The sequence below is a fragment of the Zootoca vivipara genome, chromosome 7, assembly GCF_965207765.1.
Source record: "Zootoca vivipara chromosome 7, rZooViv2.hap1.1, whole genome shotgun sequence".
In the NCBI taxonomy this organism is placed as follows: Eukaryota; Metazoa; Chordata; class Lepidosauria; order Squamata; family Lacertidae; genus Zootoca; species Zootoca vivipara.
Window position 1 is genome coordinate 29,456,302 of NC_142590.1, and position 19,034 is coordinate 29,475,335.

General features: G+C 41.5%; 1 protein-coding gene, 1 long non-coding RNA gene and 1 other non-coding gene across 7 annotated transcripts in view; 2 read left to right on the forward strand and 1 right to left on the reverse strand.

Annotated features, from left to right (window-relative positions):
* ADGRL4 (adhesion G protein-coupled receptor L4) overlaps positions 1–19,034 on the forward strand; it is an 89,597-nt gene that overhangs the window by 2,125 nt on the left and 68,438 nt on the right. For all 5 annotated transcript variants that reach the window (XM_035122071.3, XM_035122068.3, XM_088673897.1 and 2 more), the window contains one exon: positions 349–513. In XM_035122071.3, coding sequence (XP_034977962.1) covers positions 349–513 — 165 coding nt within the window. The remainder of the gene's footprint in view (positions 1–348; positions 514–19,034) is intronic.
* TRNAK-UUU (transfer RNA lysine (anticodon UUU)) lies at positions 1,148–1,221 on the forward strand. Its single transcript has one exon. It is a non-coding gene; the product is annotated as a tRNA-Lys (tRNA).
* Positions 6,571–19,034, reverse strand: part of LOC148685026 (uncharacterized) — a 65,798-nt gene continuing 53,334 nt past the window's right edge. Inside the window, exons 3-4 of the long non-coding RNA XR_015951000.1 lie at positions 10,684–10,781; positions 6,571–6,747 (exon numbers count right to left, since the gene is read on the reverse strand). This is a non-coding gene — a long non-coding RNA (uncharacterized LOC148685026). The remainder of the gene's footprint in view (positions 6,748–10,683; positions 10,782–19,034) is intronic.

Sequence of the window (19,034 nt, forward strand, 5' to 3'; positions counted from 1 at the left end):
CTTTTGCCCTGTGCAGGGAAACATGTTAGCATTAAACACTTACGGTTTATTCAAAAATATTGTGGAGCTTTGTTTGATGTGCAGTATTTTTATGTTTACTGAACGCACTTTAAGGCTGACGCTTTTCAAGACAAATCCACATACTTGAAAGCCTAGATATTTGAGCTTAAATCATTCATTTAGGAGTTATAATTTTGTTTTAGAGCCTTGTTCAGCAGGACTCTTTAGCAATAAGATTTTTCAACTTAATTCCAATTTTATTTTGTCCCAAATGTGTTTGCCTAAAACTGATTTCAGAACTCAACAACTACAAAGACAAAACTCACATTTCTTTTAAATTCCATTTAGTGTTCACGTCCACACTGCTGGACAGTAGCTACTCCTCCCAGAACTGTACCATCCCATGCGATGAGCGTGCAAAATGTGAAGTTCGTAATGGACGCCAAGGCTGTTTTTGTAGCCCAGGATTCAGTGGGCCCGGCATAGAGAAGCCAGACAGAAATGGATGTTATGGTAAGGAAGCTAATATTCACGGAGCTTCTAACAAATCATTGTTTATTTTATTTCCTTGGGTTATCTTTAGCAATCTCTTCTTCTGACAACCTTGTCATTCCAGCATGATATGTGACACTGGAAGGTCACATGATTATTTTAGACTTTGTTCCTGGAATTCCTGCATTTTTGTATGACTTGTGGAAAATTAAATTTGTCACCAAAGTGTCTCCCTTTGCTAGTGAGCTCAGGTAGTGAGTGCTGACAGGATTGGGACCCAGGTGGGGCCTGTGAAAGATACAAACTGGGGTGGAATGAGCACCCTCTGGGAAACCCTATTGTTTGCAGAGTATGAGAAATATTTTCAAATATAATTAAGAGATTCATGTTCCCACACACATACACCCAAACAAATCAATGAGGAATTAGCATGCTCAGTGGCCATGGTGGGGTAGAGTCACTTGGAAAGGAGAAGCAGAAAAGATAGGTTGGGAACGGAATAGAGTATTCTGGTGTAGGCTCTGGCTAGCTGGCTGGATCCCTGAGGCTAAATGGGGAGGTAGCACCAAAAGTCATGAGGAGAAAAAGAAAGTGTGTGTGTGGGGGGGGGTTGCACAGCCTCAAAACTGTGCTTTTAAAAACTTTAACAAATGAAGCCTGGGATAGCTCAGTTGGTAGAGCATGAGACTTTTCATCTCAAAGTCATGGGTTCAAGCCCCACATTGGGCAAAAGATTTCTGCGTTGCAATGGATGGCCCTTGTGGTCCCTTCCAATTCTGATTCTATATACAATCGTACCTTGGAAGTCTAACAGAATGTGTTCCGGAAGCTCCTGCAGCCAATCGGAAGCTGCGGAAGCCCCATTGGACATTTGGGCTCCCAAAGAACGTTTGCAAAACGGAACACTCACTTCTGGGTTTGTGGCGTTTGGGAGCCAAAACGTCTGAGTGCCAAGGTGTTCGGGATCCAAGGTATGACTGTAGTTTGTACAAAACACTGAAAGGCTTGATTTATTTCAGTTGAAGACTGCTTCGGATATCCTACCGAGCCGACATCTCTTAAAAGAAATGCGGGGCTTTTTCAGTCTTCTATAATGGCTATTATTTGATGAAGTTTTTGATTGTTAGCATCATTTTGATGCATCTCCTCTTTCTTTGCTTCTTTCAAATAGTGCCCTGCATAGGAGGACTCAGGTTAGGAAGTCAGGATGGTCTCCAACAGCTGGTGTTGATCCCTCTCTCTAAAGCATTAATTTTTGAGAGTTTGCCTTCATGTAGAATACCTGAGGGGATTTTTCACAGGAAGATCAAATGCAATGGATGAAAGTAGCTCACTTTCTTAGAGGGGGTCCCGCCAGGTTCTCACTGGATTTCACCTAAATAAAAATGGAAAGTGAAACCAAAGAGAGCTCTAATGATGAGAGAAAGTCCTCAGTGGGGGGGTTCCATTCATACCTGCTCCACTGTTGTTTCCCTGCCAGAGCAAGCCTAAGCTTTCTTACTCAGACAAAAGCCACACCTTGTTCAATGAGGCCTGCTCCCAGGAAAGTGCCCATAGGATTGCCCATGACTCATGGAACCATATTGACCCCTTTGTTTTTAAATGTCAGATGTTTTAGTTCTTCAGTATCTGTGAATAATAAATATATGGGGAGCTACATATATGGGAGTAAATCCCATTGAACTGTTTCTGTTTGCCTAGCCTTGGTCTCTTTTATTGTTGGATATACTGTGTTTTGTTGTTGTTTGGTCACTGCTTTATTGTGGTTTATGGTCAAGAACATCTTCACTGGCTTTGCCAAGGTAAATTGTCTCCTGCATTAGTGAATTCCAGGACACCATTTTAAATTCCCCCACAGTACCCCATAGTGAGTTATATAGGTTGGTGGCTCCTAGGGTCAGCATCAATTGTGGTCCCTGGCAGAGTTCATGACCCCAGCAGCTGCCCAGGCTTTCTGGGTGAAGGTGGGTAAGATAGTAGGGAATTTCTTTAAATGGTTTTTACTGAAAGATTTTCATGAATAACAAAGCTACATATAGCATCTCTGTTTTCAATTCATAGTCTTTTCCATAGTTTGGTTACATTTGGTGTGAGACATTGCTATCGTAGGCATTGTGAGTTTGTGGAGGGAGAGGCAGCGGAGAGAAGGGAGTAATGTTATTTCCTCTTTTTGCATAGTGTATGTGTGAAGTTTTGTGTCAGCATCACGTGGCTGGGCTCTTTATTCATTCCTTGGTTTTTATCAGTGGTGCAGGAAATATTCTTGGGAAGCAAAAAAAGGGTGTTTTTTGAATGCAGTGGATCGCACAACTCTTGGCTAGTCTTCCTTGTAGTCTTCTAAGAACATATTTACCATCTGCTTTTAATTGGATAAGATCTTAAAAGGATTAAAAGATAGTCAAGTTAGTTATTAGCTTTAAGCTAAAATAAGTGGAGCAATGCTGTGGCTTAATGATATGTTAGACCTTGGAGTGTGAGTGTGTGTTTTTCTCCTCTCATTTTTTCCTAGGAAGGGCTTCTGGAGATAAATGCCTGTTACTCTTCAAGTTATAATGTTTTCTTGATAGTACAACAGTCCTTCTGTTAGTTATCATCAATGCAGATTCTCTTTCATGTACGCCGCAGCTCGCCAAATGACACACACAGTGCAAGCATGTTAGTTAGATAGGTGGCAACGCTCACTGTTGCTGTCATTAGCAGCAATTTAACAATTTTGCACCTGTTCAGTAATAGCTGGCTTTTAATGATATCCTTAATGATGTTATTTAAATACCTCCCTTCTCTACTCTTAACTGTGGAGCTTTGTGTTGATATAATCAAGGAAGCTGTAGTAGCTATTGGTTTCAGAAGTAACATTCAACCTTTTTTAAACAAAGGATCTGTATGATTTTTTTTGAAAGCAAAAACAGGTTGAACTGACAGTTGTCAGTTTAATTCATTTAATGTGTATATGGCTATGAAACTCTTTAAAGAGACAGTAATTCAATAACGCAGTCTGTCTTCTCCAGATTGTCCATGAAAGGAACTTTGTCGAGTAAGATAACTCAAGCAGGGAATGGGATCTAAAGATCAATGTGTTGTGTCCCATGTTAATCTCATTCAGAGCAGACTCAGTGAAATGAAAGGGCATGACTAACATAGGCCCATTCATTGCAACAAGTCTCCTCTGAGTAGGGATGGAAGGATCTGTCATTTTTGTTTCTCCGAGATTCTCATTTTTCCGATCTTAAAAACAGATCTCAACATTTTTGCAGCTAATAGCAAATTTTATTTTAAAAATTCCCGTGCAGGTTCTGCGGCACCATGCTGCAAATTTTTAAAAAAACCTTTTTTAAAGGCAGTTATCAAAAATATAAAAAGAGCAGATGAAGCCAAAGGCACCAGCAAAGGTCACATTTAAACAAATGTTGCAAGATGAGCCATGAATACATATATCCTAATCTTATCGTTATTCTTGTCATGTGGTGATTGCTAAAGTTGCCACATGCACCAGGGAGCTATGGTTCAGTTTTCAGGATGGAAAGACTCCTGTTCAATACTCTAGACCAGGCATCCCCAAACTTCAGCCCTCCAGATGTTTTGGACTACAATTCCCACCTTCCCCAACCACTGGTCCTGTTAGCTAGGGATCGTGGGAGTTGTAGGCCAAAACATCTGGAGGGCCGCAGTTTCGGGATGCCTGCTCTAAAAAGCCAACACTGCTCACAATATTGGGATAAATCAGGGTTGGAAAACCTTTGTCTTTCCAGATGTTGTTGGACTACAACTCTCATCATCCCTTGCCACTGGCTGTGCTGACTGGGGTTTAATAATCTGGAGGGCCATAGGTTCCTCATCTCTGTCATACACAGTGGGGGAAACAAGGCCACCCAAATCTCATAGGTGCACATTTTTAGGAGGATTGCTGTGGATAATGTGTGTGCGCGTGCGTGTGCTAAAATCATGAAGAAAACTGATGGTGATGAAAAAAGGAGTTTATGTTGGATGTGAAAGAGGATGATAAGGAGTCAGGTGACGGATTCCGATTAGAGGACTGAGCTGCTTCTTCAAATTGCAATTACAGCTTTAGTATGAATATAAACCACATCTAAATTACAGAGAAATGGAACTTCCATGCAGAAGATAACCCAGATCCAGAAAAATAATTCAGACTCGACTGAATAACAGCAGGTGACAAAGAAGGCAATTGAAAGGCAATGTCTGGGAATTTCCCCTCCTATATTAGGGATAAAATGGGCTGACATACTTGCAGCTCTCCCGTACTGTTGTATACTTTTACTGCTGGCTGCCTGATGACTGCTGGCTGCCAATTTGCTGTTTCGCTGGCACAACATTGAAGTAAACAGCGTGATCACAGTGTTTACTTTAACTTTCTAAAATATGGCAGGACAATGAAGCTGAGCTGTTTGTTCTGCACAGGCCGGCAGGCAGGAAGGGGAAGAGACAATAGCCACAAGAATCCCTTGTAAACGTCAGTCGCAATTTACCCTCTGAGAGATGAATCAAACTAACAGCTCATCCAGCTATCGTGAGGCTGCATAGTGCCATATGAAGTTGGGGCTCTGAAAAGCCATCATGTCTCTCCTTTCCAACTGCACAGCAATTATGTTTGCCAGAGTTTTTGAAGTAATTGTACAGCCTGTGTATATGTAACCACAGCTGTCCTGCTGCAATGATTTTCCAGACACAGCAAAGATATTTTGAAAAGCACAGGCTGCACACAATACATGAAAACTCAGAACTCCCCTATTTCCAAATACCAATCAAGTCAGTTTATCTAACTTTAAGATCTCTCAAAACTCAGCGCTGGGTTTAGGGCAGTGTAGGCAGTTCCCACGTACGGGGTGCCTAGCCATGAGGGAACAAAAGTAGTAGGAAATAATAATTATAATAATAGATTTATACAGGTACCTACTGAAAAGAGCCATTAAAAAACAACTGCACCCATAGGAATTATTGTGAAATATTTAGGAGGGGAGCCACAAAATTTTGTCCTCAACTCACGTTGCCATATTACCAAAGTCCACCCCTGCAAATCTTAATGTGTTAACTGATTCCACTGGAAGAGAATGTGTTTTCAGCAGGTATTAAGATAAAGGTAAAGATAAAGGTACTCCCGACCATTAGGTCCAGTCGCGGACGACTCTGGGGTTGCGGCGCTCATCTCGCTCTATAGGCTGAGGGAGCTGGCATTTGTCCACAGACAGCTTCCGGGTCATGTGGCCAGCATGACTAAGCCGCTTCTGGCAAACCAGAGCAGTGCACGGAAACACCGTTTACCTTCCCGCCAGAGCGGTACCTATTTATCTACTTGCATTTTGACGTGCTTTTGAACTGCTAGGTTGGCAGGAGCTGGGACCAAGCAATGGGAGCTCACCCCGTTGCAGGGATTCGAACCGCCAACCTTCTGGTCAGCAAGCCCTAGGATCTGTGCTCTTCAAATTCCTGAAGGACTGTTGCCTTGTAAAAAGGCACGGACTTGTTCTTTCCTGCTCCAGAATGGGCCCTAAGTTACAGGAAGGTAGATTTCAATTGAGCATTAGGCTAAATTTATTGAGAGTTTACATTACAATTAGTTGTAGGGGTGATGGCTTTGCCCTAGCTGGATCTTCCAAAAGCTGGATCTCTTTGCCTTAGCCTAGATCTTCAAGCAGGGATAGATAGCCACCTGTTGGGGGTGCTCTGCATTGAGGAGGATGGCCTACAAGGCCCCACCCAACACTATTATCATATATGCATCATATATTTTAAGCACCTGGCTTCCCCCAAATAATCCTGGGAACTGTAGCCTGTTAAGTCTGCTGGGAGTTGTGGGGCAAACTATAGTTTACAGAAAGGTTTACCAGATTTTTTTTCAATGAATCCGGGGACACTTTTCAACTTCAATGGGTTTTGTCGGGGGAATGTTTTGTAAATCCGGGGACTATTATGGGAAACGGGGACGTCTGGTAACCTTACAAGATTCTTTGGGGGCATGCCATGTATTGCATGAATGTGATCTATGTCAAAGTTATACATTTAATATACATAAAATGTATGTTTGAACACATTGTATTTGGAATGCTCTAAAGAGGTTACCTTTGAAAAGTTTCACTCTGGCAAAAGCTGATCTGAGTTAAGCTAGCTGATGACTCATCACTGGAAACAGGAGCTGCAGAGCTCTCACAGGAGGAAGCTGAAACTTGAGAAGTCAGTGTGTGCTAGTTGGTGATGGCTAGTGGTAGCAGCAGCTCTGCAATCCTGAACAAGCTTAGACTGCAACAAAATGGAGCATGGAAGAAGCTGAGAGCCAGAAAACAACAACACATATACAGGAAAGAAACCCAATAAATTCAAGCAGATATTTTGCTGTTGTCCCTGGCATAACTATTTTGAATACAGTGGTACCTCTGTTTATAAACACAATTGGTTCCGGAGGTCTGTACTTAACCTAAAATGTACTTAACCTGAAGCGAACTTTCCCATTGAAAGTAATGGAAAGTGGATTAATCCATTCCAGACGGTCCGTGGAGTACTTAACCTGAAACGTACTTAACCTGAAGCAAACTTTCCCATTGAAAGTAATGGAAAGTGGATTAATCCATTCCAGACGGTCCATGGAGTACTTAAACTGAAGCGTACTTAACCTGAAGCGAACTTTCCCATTGAAAGTAATGGAAAGTGGATTAATCTGTTCCAGACGGGTCTGCGGAGTACTCAACCTGAAGCGTACTTAACCCGAGGTATGAGTGTAATTGGTTCCGGAAGTCCGTACTTAACCTGAAGCGAACTTTCCTATTGAAAGTAATGGAAAGTGGATTAATCTGTTCCAGACAGGTCCACGGAGTACTTAAACTGAAAGTACTCACACCGAGGCGTACTTAAACTGAGGTATGACTGTATTAGGACCCAACTGAATCAATAAAAAATAAGTATTTCAATAAGTTGACTGGTTCTGATAAAGAGGTAGTAGGATTCAAATATCTTTGTTCTTTAATTTGTATGTGTAACCAGAACTCAGTGATATACATACAAAGTATATTTTCTTAGAGCACATAAAGAATATGTTCAAAGATCTTGAATGATCTAAAGATTGTAAGGTGGGAAAGCATTCTCTCTCTGCATGTCTTCCCTGGGAGAGCCTCTACCACTCAGTGTAGATGATGCTAAGGTAGAAGGGCCACACTGGTGTGGCTTAGTATCAAGCATGTGGCTTAGTATCAAGCAATTCTATGATGTGTCTGGTCTTTCTCTTATGAGAAACATGTGGGCTGAATGTCTAACCTAGCTCACATCACCTTAGCCTGGGGTTACAAGCTGGTTCTTGCAAAGTCTGGCCCGAGGCATAGCTCCACAGCATGGAACTGTAAAAGCTAGTGATTATGGAAGCTCTTCACACTAATTCTCTTCTCAACCTGAGTTCAGATAGACTCTTGTAAGGGTCCCCTGCATGCTTGGAATTTTATCAGCATCTACAAAAAGAGTTGCAGTTGAGAAGGCGGCCCTCAATGGGTCAATTAGGACATTCCTTTCTTAGAACACAAAAAGGAGACAGTTTGATTTTATAGCAATCTTCTGATTTTGACTCAATAACTGCTTACCAGTTAAGCAACACACAGCAAAGTAGTTTATTAAATATGAGGCAATAAGTCCTGCAAGATAACCAAGTGATATAAATACTTTCTCTCTCTCTGTGTGTGTGTGTGTGTGTTCATTTTATTTTTTTAAAAAAAACACATCTTCAAGAAGTTTAGTAGCAATGGTTCTTTTAGATAACATTGCAATAAAAAGAGTCCTGAACTAAAGGCCTCTTAAGATTTTTATCATGATAAAACACCAAAGTGCCAAAGTATAGTCGTTCCCACTCTTCATCGCTTTATTCAGCAGCCTGGTTAAGCCATAATTCTATGTTTAAGAAAAGCAAATTCTTAAGGTTTGGAGCGAGTTACTTTGTCCCAAGTTCTTCTAGTTCTCACAGTTCTTGACCCAGGAAATGTTTTCAAGACGAGGCCTAGGAATGGGGAAGAAATTCAATTCAGTTTGCATTCAAAAGTGAACTTACCTGATTTGCACTGTCTGAAACAAAACGCAGCCATTTTTCGAATTCACACATATCCAAATTTTGCAATGCAGTTCTCCAGTATGTACAAAAACACATATGCTAGGGTAAAGATTGCATTAAAATGCATATATACATGGTAAGAACATACAAAAATGCACTGTATGAGGGGGAAAAACAGCTTAGTGAAAACATGTATGTTAGGCAAAAATCGCATACAAAAATTTGTATAGTTGGAGAGATTTGCACTAAAATGCTGGTTGATTTCCATGATGACTTTTTAAAACAAATGGCACAAACTGATGTGGAAAAGTGGTGAACAGAGAGAAATCATAATTGAGTGTCACTTATCCCTAAGAAGAGCACAGGAGTATCCTTTCAGGTTTAAGAATTTGGATGATGTTTACTTTGGCAGAATAGGTGGACCAATCCAGTTTCCCTCATAGGATGGTAGACAGGCTGAAAAAGTCAAGAGTTTATTTTTTGCACTCACATTATTTATGAAAGGAAGCTTGCAGGAAATTAGAAGGAAATGATCACTCCACAGCAAAAGTTGGTTCATTAGCCTTGCAACACAAAGGAAAAACATAAGGTATGTGAGTACAGAACCTCAGGCCTGAATGTAGGGGAGCTGAATGTACCCCCACAAGCCTCTCCATCTGCCCTGGGTATTTGCCTCAGACCACACTCCCTCCCCAATCACTTCTTCTACTGGCCTGGCTTCACACTCTCTTTGAATGTTTCTGCTTGGCTTGAATGTGTCCTTGAACTCTGATAATGCCTCTTGCTTCCAGATAGAAGGCAGTCCATGTAGAAACTAGTCTACCGAATAAAAGGTAACATGTGGATTTATGGTTCTGCCCACTTTTGTCTCTGCTCCACCCACTTCTGGCATGTGGCCCATGAAAGGTTTTCCATAAAAGAATGTGGCCCTCAGACTGAAAAAAAAACTTTCCCTATTCCTTCGAATCCCTGCAACGGGGTGAGCTCCCGTTGCTCGGTCCCAGCTCCTGCCAACCTAGCAGTTTGAAAGCACGTCAAAGTGCAAGTAGATAAATAGGTACCACTCCAGCGGGAAGGTAAACGGTGTTTCCATGCGCTGCTCTGGCTCGCCAGAAGCGGCTTTGTCATGCTGGCCACATGACCTGGAAGCTGTACGCAGGCTCCCTCGGCCAATAACGCTAGATGAGCGCCACAACCCTAGAGTTGGTCACGACTGGACCTAATGGTCAGGGGTACCTTCACCTTTATTCCTTATCAAATACTGCAGTTGTTTCTTGAACATAAGTTATTTCTATTGAACTAAGAAAGAACAACACTAAAAATGGTTGGGTCTGCCTATTTTTGGCTATGGCTCCACCTACTGTTGGCTTTCCTGCCTCCTACCCTACCAGACCCAATGGACACTAACTACCACTGCCTAAATGATAAGCAATGTCTGAGTACAGGCTGCAATTTAGACTCAGTAGCCGCCATTAAATGTAGGATTGGCACAGTTCATACACCTACAGTAGATGCTAGTGTTGGTAAAGCATTCTTCAGCTACACACTGCTTTTTCAGTTTGAGTATAGAGTGAAGTTGAAAAAGAGGCTTCCCTAAATTTGCCCTTTTAAGCTGCGGTCCTAAATACATTAACTAGGACAGGGGTAGCTACTAAGCTGCCCCATTCAGATGTTTTTGGACTCCAATTCCCATGAACACCAGTCAATATGTTCAGTGACCAGGATTGCTGAGAGCCATAGAACAACAACATCTGGATTCTGAAAGGCATCAGTGCTGATTTCCCCTGAACTAAGAAGTGAGTCATATCGAACATGGTCGGACTTCAAAACACAGGGATGCTCTGCTCATTATTCTGCTGCCATAGGAGCCTTCTAAATTGTATAACAAGACATGATACAGAAAAGCCAGTTCCTGTTTCTTTTAAAAGAACCCACAATTTTCTATAATCGTTCTGCTATTCGTATAGATTCAGGCACATCTCTGTAATTCAACATCTTTAACCTTTTGCCAATTGCTGTTCTATTTCCGAAGGGAAGTGTCTGTTTTCTACTTCTTGAGTCAATCAGATTAAGTTTAAAGAGGATGTTCTAGGATTTGCTTAAGAAATCATAAATGTATTAACTGAACATCTGGTTTATCTTGTACCTACCTGTGAAACATGTTGTTCCATTCACAAATAGCAGTGTAAAGAAGAGACATTTCAATGTCCATATGCAGCAAGTAGTACTATTTCCCTAGTTTCCAGATCTGAAATGAAGTCAATGGGTGTGTAAGCAGAAGGTGTTGTGCATGCTCATTTGATTGTATGTGCAATAATACAGTTTTCAAAATATCTATGAGCAATGAACTCATTATCCAAGGTCCTGCTGCAGCCAAAATAGTAAAAAAAAATTCCCCTGATGCCATTTTTACACCTGAAAACCAGGGCATGTCAGGAATTTTCCTGATGTATGGCAAGCCTAACCATCCACATACAAAGAGAAGGCATCAGCATGCTCAGGGGAATCTTGATGTTGTAGAAATGCAAAATAAAATACAGGTAAAATAAAAACTGAGGAAAATATGGGGGGTGGGGTTAAAAACCCCAAAATCCTAATGATGACTAAGAATGCTGAGTGGCTACAGATTGCTAACTGTTTGTCAGGGAGAGAAAGGAGGAAATTGAGGGGCAGAAGGAATGGAATTGAGCATTCTCAGAAAAGTGTGTGCTTGTCTGGAACCCTGAACAGGACCACTTTTCCACTCTGAAACATATTCTTGACGGTGCCACTTTTTTCATAAAGCAACTTTTGATCTTGAAATATGATTGCCAGTTTCAAAAGGAGAATATAAATTTCTAAGCTAGCTGTACTCCACACTATACCACCCGAAGGCATTTTTCAAACTTGGCTGCACTAGGTTATTATGCTTTAAACAATTATCTAACACAGTGTTATTGGAAACAAAATATAAAAAAAATTCCTTCCAGTAGCACCTTAGAGACCAACTAAGTTTGCCATTGGTATGAGCTTTCATGTGCATGCACACTTCTTCCCTTATATATAGTGGGAGGATGGGGAGGGGTATTACTCAGAAGGGTGGTGGGAATGGTGGGAAATGGCTGATAGGTGTGGTAAACCTGTTGATGACTGTTAACGACTGCAATTGGTCTTACAGGAAAAAGCAAGGGGTGAGATGGCTAAAAATAGCTTTATCATGTATAATGAGATAAGAATCCAATGTCTCTATTCCGACCAGGTCTCTCCATGGTTTTAAGCTTGGTAATAAGTTGCAATTCAGCAACTTCTCTTTCCAGTCTATTTCTAAAATTCTTTTGTAATAAGACAGCTACTTTGAGATCTTGTATAGAATGTCCTGGGAGATTGAAGTGTTCTCCTACTGGTTTCTCTGTCTTGTGATTCCTGATGTCAGATTTATGTCCATTTATCCTTTGGTGTAGGGTTTGGCCTGTTTGTCCAATATAGAGAGCTGAAGGGCACCATTGGCATTTGATGGCATACACAATGTTAGAAGATGAGCAATTAAATAGTCCTGAGATGGTATGTTGGATGTTGTTGGGGCCAGCAACGGTGTTGTCCGGGTGTATGTGGCAGCAAAGTTGGCATCTGGGTTTATTGCAGGCTCTGGTACCAGTGTCCATGTTAAGTCTGATGGTTGTATTATTGTGGGTGAGGAGTTGTTTAAGATTGGGTGGCTGTCTGTAGGCAATGGAAGGTCTTCCTCCCAGAGCTTGAGAAAGAGAACTGTCATTGTCTAGGAGAGGTGTAGATCTCTGATGATGCATTTAACTGTTTTAACTTGGGAGCTGTATGTGATTACTAGTGGTGTTCTGTTATTTTCTTTTTTTGGTCTGGCTTGTAGCAAGTTCTCTCTGGGTATCAGTCTGGCTCTGTTGATCTGTTGTTTAACTTCATCGGGTGGATATTTTAGTTCTAAAAAGGTTTGCTGTAGATCTCTTAGGTGAGAGTCTCTGTATGTAGAGTTAGAACAGATGTGGCTGTAATGTAGGGCCTGGCTATATACAATGGCTGTATACAATGTTATTGGGCAACTGTACCGAGTACCACCATCTCTTTCTTTGATGCTCATGGTAGTCATTTTGTGCTGGCACCCACATTACATTTATCAAGGTATGTGTACTAGCACACCATTTCCCCCCTCCATAATGCACAGCCTATGCATGAGAGGTAATTGGAGTTTGCCCAAAACTTTTCCTAACTAATCCACTTAAAGGTACTCCTTTTTCTTGTTTTGAGATGGGGCTTAATTTGGGGTATGCATAGATTCTTCTAAAAGCTCATTTCCAATCCCCTTTCTCTTTGCCCCATCCTCTAGCCATCTCCCACGACAGCTTGAGCATGCCACCTATCAGAACTTTGGAGAATTATAGCCTACGGTTTGAAAAGAGAGTACACAACTTGTGGAGTAGGCAGTGTCTAATACAAACTGATTGCTGTGGCAATGGGAGCTGCAGTAACGGGTTCTATGTATATTGGAAGGTCAAAGGAAACAATAGATGTTTGGAACAAATTTGTTCTTTCACCTTGAACTCTTCCCATAGTGTGGGAAGGAAACTGCTGGTTTTGTTTTGCTTGGAGGGTGAGGAAACTTAATAATCTGCCTTCACGTTCGAAAGAGTGGGATATTATGGGAATCACTTCAGCTGCATGATAGCCTATGTAAGAGTTTGGAGTATTCATGTCATCACTGACTATAAACATAGAAAAACAGAAGCTCAGGGCTGTACTGTACTTATTTTCAATAGATTCAGTACAGATTTCCTTATATTGATATTAATGAAAATACGCAACTCTTTACTGCATCCAGAATGCTTTATAGTTCTTAATGGACTGAGTCCTGCAACCATTGAGTCAAAAAGGTCTAAAACTACCTCATCTTTTCATTGTGACAGGGCAGCAGGTATATCACCTGTCCTCCATATCATCTGTCCCCATCCATCCTGGCTTAGCTCCCTTCTTAAATTGGGTTTATATTGGCTGTAGTTTCCTCCTCGGGAAGACTAACTGTCATGAATAAGGTTTATTGTGGCCATGCTGCTTTCAATCTGGTCACATTTACCCCCACCCCCTGCAGTATGGCAATAGCAGGAGAATAATTGGCTGTAACTTGTTTGATCCTCTCACTTTTTTGAGTACTTTAGTGACTCTTTATGATAGCCACTGTAGATCCATGCAGACTTCTGGAAAGAGATGCAAACAGCGGCTTGTTTGATTTATGCAAGGTTTTAATTAATTATATATATATTTTAAAAAAACACCTTTGCCTCCTCCATGTGTGTCGTTTCACCACTGCGGAGATGATTAATGGGTTCCTTTCCTTTTATGCTTGGAGTGGGTGTAATGTTGTCTGCATTTGGTGTAGGGCATAGATGACATGAAGACAGCATACACACAACTTGCACACACACACACACACACAAATTGTACACAAATAGTTCATGGAGGTCAAGGATGGAGCATGCTATCCCAAGCCCCATCCGCTCATTGATTGCATCAGGATTTTAGCCCTCTCTACAGGACTATATCCATTGCAAGATACATATGGTCAGTATTTGAGCAGCCTGTTAAAAGCAATGTAACTCAAGCTTAAATCCACATGTACAGAACAGTTTTGTGCAAGGCAAAGTGAGAACTCAATTCTTTTTGTTATGATTTAATGTTGCACATTTGTTACCTAGACACAAATATCTTGTTTTTGCAAGAAGGAAAATGAAACTTGCCCCCAAAACACACACCACAATAAATGGCTATTTTCTCCCAAACAGTTGTATCCAATCTTTGCTTATTTTAAAGGCAGCCATGTAATGGGTGCTGCAATTTGAAAGAATAGCTCGAGTGGATATGCAGCGGTTTTGATGCTTTATTCATAATGAAGGCTGTTCACATGGCCAGCCATCTAAACAAGTTATTTTGAGAGTGGACATAAGCTTCAGCAGTGACTAGCATATATCTTTATTTAATATATGTTTCTTGCAAGGAGCCTGGAAAGAAAATGTCTCATACAAGCTTTGCTCAGAGAAAGGAAGAGAAATGACTCAGACAGCAAGGTCACATTGTTGCCCGCTCAAAAAAGTAGCAAGGGGAAGATTATTTCTGAAATCACATCCTGGACACTTAAGTGGAAGAACAGATGCTTTGCTATTCCACTGGCCCTGGCACATAACACTCATACAAAAAGGACAATTGTGCTGACATTGATCTATTCAAAAAGGAGTTCACCAAAACAGAATAATATAGCCTAGGTAATGTAATCTCTGGTTGCCTACAGCTCCTTCCATTCACTTCTATTACTAATGATATTGATAGTACTTTTTAATGTGCAGTGTTTTGCAGCTTTGGAGGGAGAGCTGCATCTCATTGGTAGAACATCTGCCTTGAACACAGGTCCACCCCCCAAAATATCCAGATAGAGCTGAGAGAAAACCCTGTCTGAAATCTGGAGTGCTACTACAAGTCAGTATAGACAAAACTGAGATAGTATTAGGTAGTTTCCTATGTTATGTCAAAGGCCCCAGTTTCTTATTGCTAAGCACTGGACACTTTGGCTATGGCGACATCTGGACCATGACTAGAGATTCAGTGCACATTTAAAGCTGAACCTATCCAATTCAGACTTTCTGGAACAATATGGGAACCAAAACACAGCCATCCTTCAAAACACTCTTCTGTTTTGACTGGCTTGGCCAGCTTGGTTTGCCAGGTTTGTGTTCTTCTGCTTATATAGTGGTACCTCGGTTTACAAACACAATTGGTTCCGGAAGTCTGTACTTAACCTGAAGTGTACTTAACCTGAAGTGAACTTTCCCGTTGAAAGTAATGGAAAGTGGATTAATCCATTTCAGACGGTCCGTGGAGTACTTAAACTGAAGCGTACTTAACCTGAAGTGAACTTTCCCATTGAAAGTAATGGAAAGTTGATTAATCCATTCCAGATGGTCCGTGGAGTACTTAAACTGAAGCAGGGCCGGCTCTAGGTAGACCCCCGGTGGTGCGGTGCGCCAGGGCACTGGGCCGGTACACGGCTTTGCCGTGTGGAAACCATGCTGCACCCTTTGAGGGCTGGGGCGGCGGAGCGATCTCTGCCCCTCAGCACCAGGGCGTGCAACCTGCTCAAGACTGCCCTGAACTGAAGCGTACTTAACCTGAAGTGAACTTTCCCATTGAAAGTAATGGAAAGTGGATTAATGTGTTCCAGATGGGTCCGCGGAGTACACAACCTGAAGCGTACTTAACACGAGGTATGAGTGTAATTGGTTCCGGAAGTCTGTACTTAACCTGAAGCGTACTTAACCTGAAGTGAACTTTCCCATTGAAAGTAATGGAAAGTGGATTAATCTGTTCCAGATGGGTCCGCGGAGTACTTAAACTGAAAATACTCAAACCGAGGTGTAATTAAACCGAGGTATGACTGTAGATTTGTTTGGATTTTTAGTGCTGTTTATGAATGTGGTGAGTGATATTCCTGGTGTGTCTTTCTTTTTTAATGGATTATTGTGTACAGTATTTTTTTTATTTTGTCACACTGATGATTTTTATTTTTCAGCCTTGAGCAATATTCCACTGGAAAGATAGGATGCAAATATTCTTAACAAATAAAACTTAACTAATAGTGATGTTGTTTCCTTGCTCTCAATGTGCATTCAGATGCAGTCTTTGGTGTTTGTAGGATGATATGCTGAAGTGATCATGTAGGTATCTACATGAAGAAAAGCTAGAGGGGCAATGCATATATATAATGTCACTATAGACAACTAAGGATCTCATTATTCTAGCAGGACAATCCTCACACATCTTACGCAAGAGGTTTTGAATTGAAATTTGTATCCATCTCTCCATTATTCTGATGGGAATAACTGAGTGATCAACACTGGCTATGCATATTTAGCTTTATATTTATCATGCCAAATGTACTTTCCGGGGACATTTTTATTTAGTACTGAACTTGGGATACAGAAAGCTACAGTCTAGGTATGAGCAGATATGTATACCCTTCCCTCCTTCCATTCTATTATTTTTCCATAGATTCATTCTAGATTAATTTCATTTATTATTATTTACTAAATTTGTATCCTTCCCTTCATCTGAAGATCACAAGGCGGTTCACAACAAGAAAATACAAAATGTGAACACAAAATACATAAGAAAACAAAACCAAAAACTTCTTATAACCCACTTTCCACAAATATTAGATGCCCGACATTCAGCTTTTTCTCTTTCTGGTATATCTTGGACAATTTCTTAAAATAAATTTCAGTGCTTGCAACATGAACAGCCTCTCATAGTTTTCAGTTCGCGTCCTTTCCCTGTTACTTATTATACCAGTGTGCACAACTACCAATGCACCCTGATTGCAAACCAGTGCACAAAAGAAAATTTCAATGTGATGGAATGATTACATCAATATTCCTCTTTCTGCAGTGCGTTAACCAAGGCCCAGATGTGCTTCTGCACATCAACCACAAGCAAGAGAGAAAAAGACATAACCAAAAACTGCCGCAAAGCTTGCATGCCCAAAAGACCTGAACAAAACCTGCTAATGCATGGGAAGCAACTTAAAAAAAATAATTTCAGATCATTCAGAATCCTAACAACTGGGGAGGAATTCAGATGAGGAGAATTTCAGTGTGATTCCCTCCTACAGTGCAGATGTTCATTACATGTTTGCTAGAGTCATACTCAGTATAAAATCAAGGGGTTGTGGTTTTTTGTTCCATGTACACCATGAACCTAATATTTTAATGATTGAAATTTAGATATTTATCCTCATTGCAGAGGCAAGAGCAATGTGGTATAAATGTTTAACATAAAGTTTAGTTAAATACGTGATATCGGTTCTGCAGTCTTATTGCGGAAGCAGTCCACAGTGCATGCAGAAAGAATCGTATTTCCATAACAACCACATTATGGTAAGTAAGAACTGGCCTCCCACAGTGAACTCCACCCCAGCTTTTTCAAAGCAGAGCCAAATAATTGTGCAATATTTGTACCAAGAGTTCAGACTTCATAGCATGATAGAAGTTTAGCATAGGAGTACAATACTACTACCACTACTACTACTACTACTACTACTAATAATAATAATAATAATTTATTATTTATACCCCGCCCATCTGGCCGGGTTCCCCCAGCCACTCTGGGCGGCTTCCAACAAAACATTAAAATACAAAAGGGATACAAAAGCCATATCCTGATTGGGGGTCTCAGTTTGCCCAGTCTAGGAAATAGATATGAAGGGGGTGGAACATGTAAACTGAAACTATTTATACAGCTGCGTAGCATAAAGGAAAGTCTCATTAGCTGAACATTGAGTACCTCCTATTGTATAAACAGGTAGTTGGCTCATGCGAGCATGTCTTGTGCTTACATTGCCCTGGCAGATTCATATTGCCATTCTAAGTGTGCGTGCAGAAGAGATTATATCCTCTTTTTGGCATGTATTCTGACCTGCCTTTGGGAATAAAGTGGCAGAAATGTAAAAAAACCTATAAACAGTCAAACAAAGCTTGACAGTCATGTAGACTGCTCCAAGAAGTGCATGAGAGCTCCCCTACCCCGCAGGTTTAGCAGCCCTGCCCTCCACAAACCAGAGTCTCTACTGAGATATTTTACATGCCTGGAGGACTATCTTGGGCTTGGTGTATCTGCCAAAGCTCACATTCCATTAATGGACCACTAATGACCTCCCCCAAGAGCCTTCTGGCCCTGCTTCTCCATTGTTTCTTTCTCTACATCTTCCCACCTTTAGGTGAGCCAAACTACAAGCAGCTGATCTGGTTGAGTGGAACCACAATACTAGCTTCCTGGCAGTGGTTTTCCTACTGCTTTCCATGAGGGGTGGAGCAGCACGGAGGGAGGTGTGCTGCTCGTGGATTGGCTCCACCAGTGCACCCACACATAACCTCACCCGATATTTTGGTGTCCCCAAAAATGGGCCCCAGCGCTGCCAGGCAAAAGTGACCCATGTTTATTGGCATGATGTGAGGCATATACTCCTTGATTGTAGGGGGAAACCTCAAATGAGAAGCAGCAGGAGCCACACACTTGCCTTACATTCTACTTCTTGGCAATGGTGTGGACTTGACTCAGAAAGTGACCAGGTGAAAGTGCAGTGTCCAGTAGAAAGGAGAGGGCTCTACTCAGGGGAGGGGTCCAGTAACAGTGTCTTGTAATCCAAGGGTTGCACAAAATCTGGAACTCATACTAGACCACAAATTGTGTAAAAAGGTAAAGGTAAAGGGACCCCTGACCATTAGGTCCGGTCGTGACCGACTCTGGGGTTGCGCGCTCATCTCGCATTATTGGCCGAGGGAGCCGGCATATAGCTTCCAGGTCATGTGGCCAGCATGACAAAGCCGCTTCTGGCAAACCAGAGCAGCACACGGAAACGCCGTTTACCTTCCCGCTGTAGCGGTTCCTATTTATCTACTTGCATTTTGACGTGCTTTCGAACTGCTAGGTTGGCAGGAGCTGGGACCAAGCA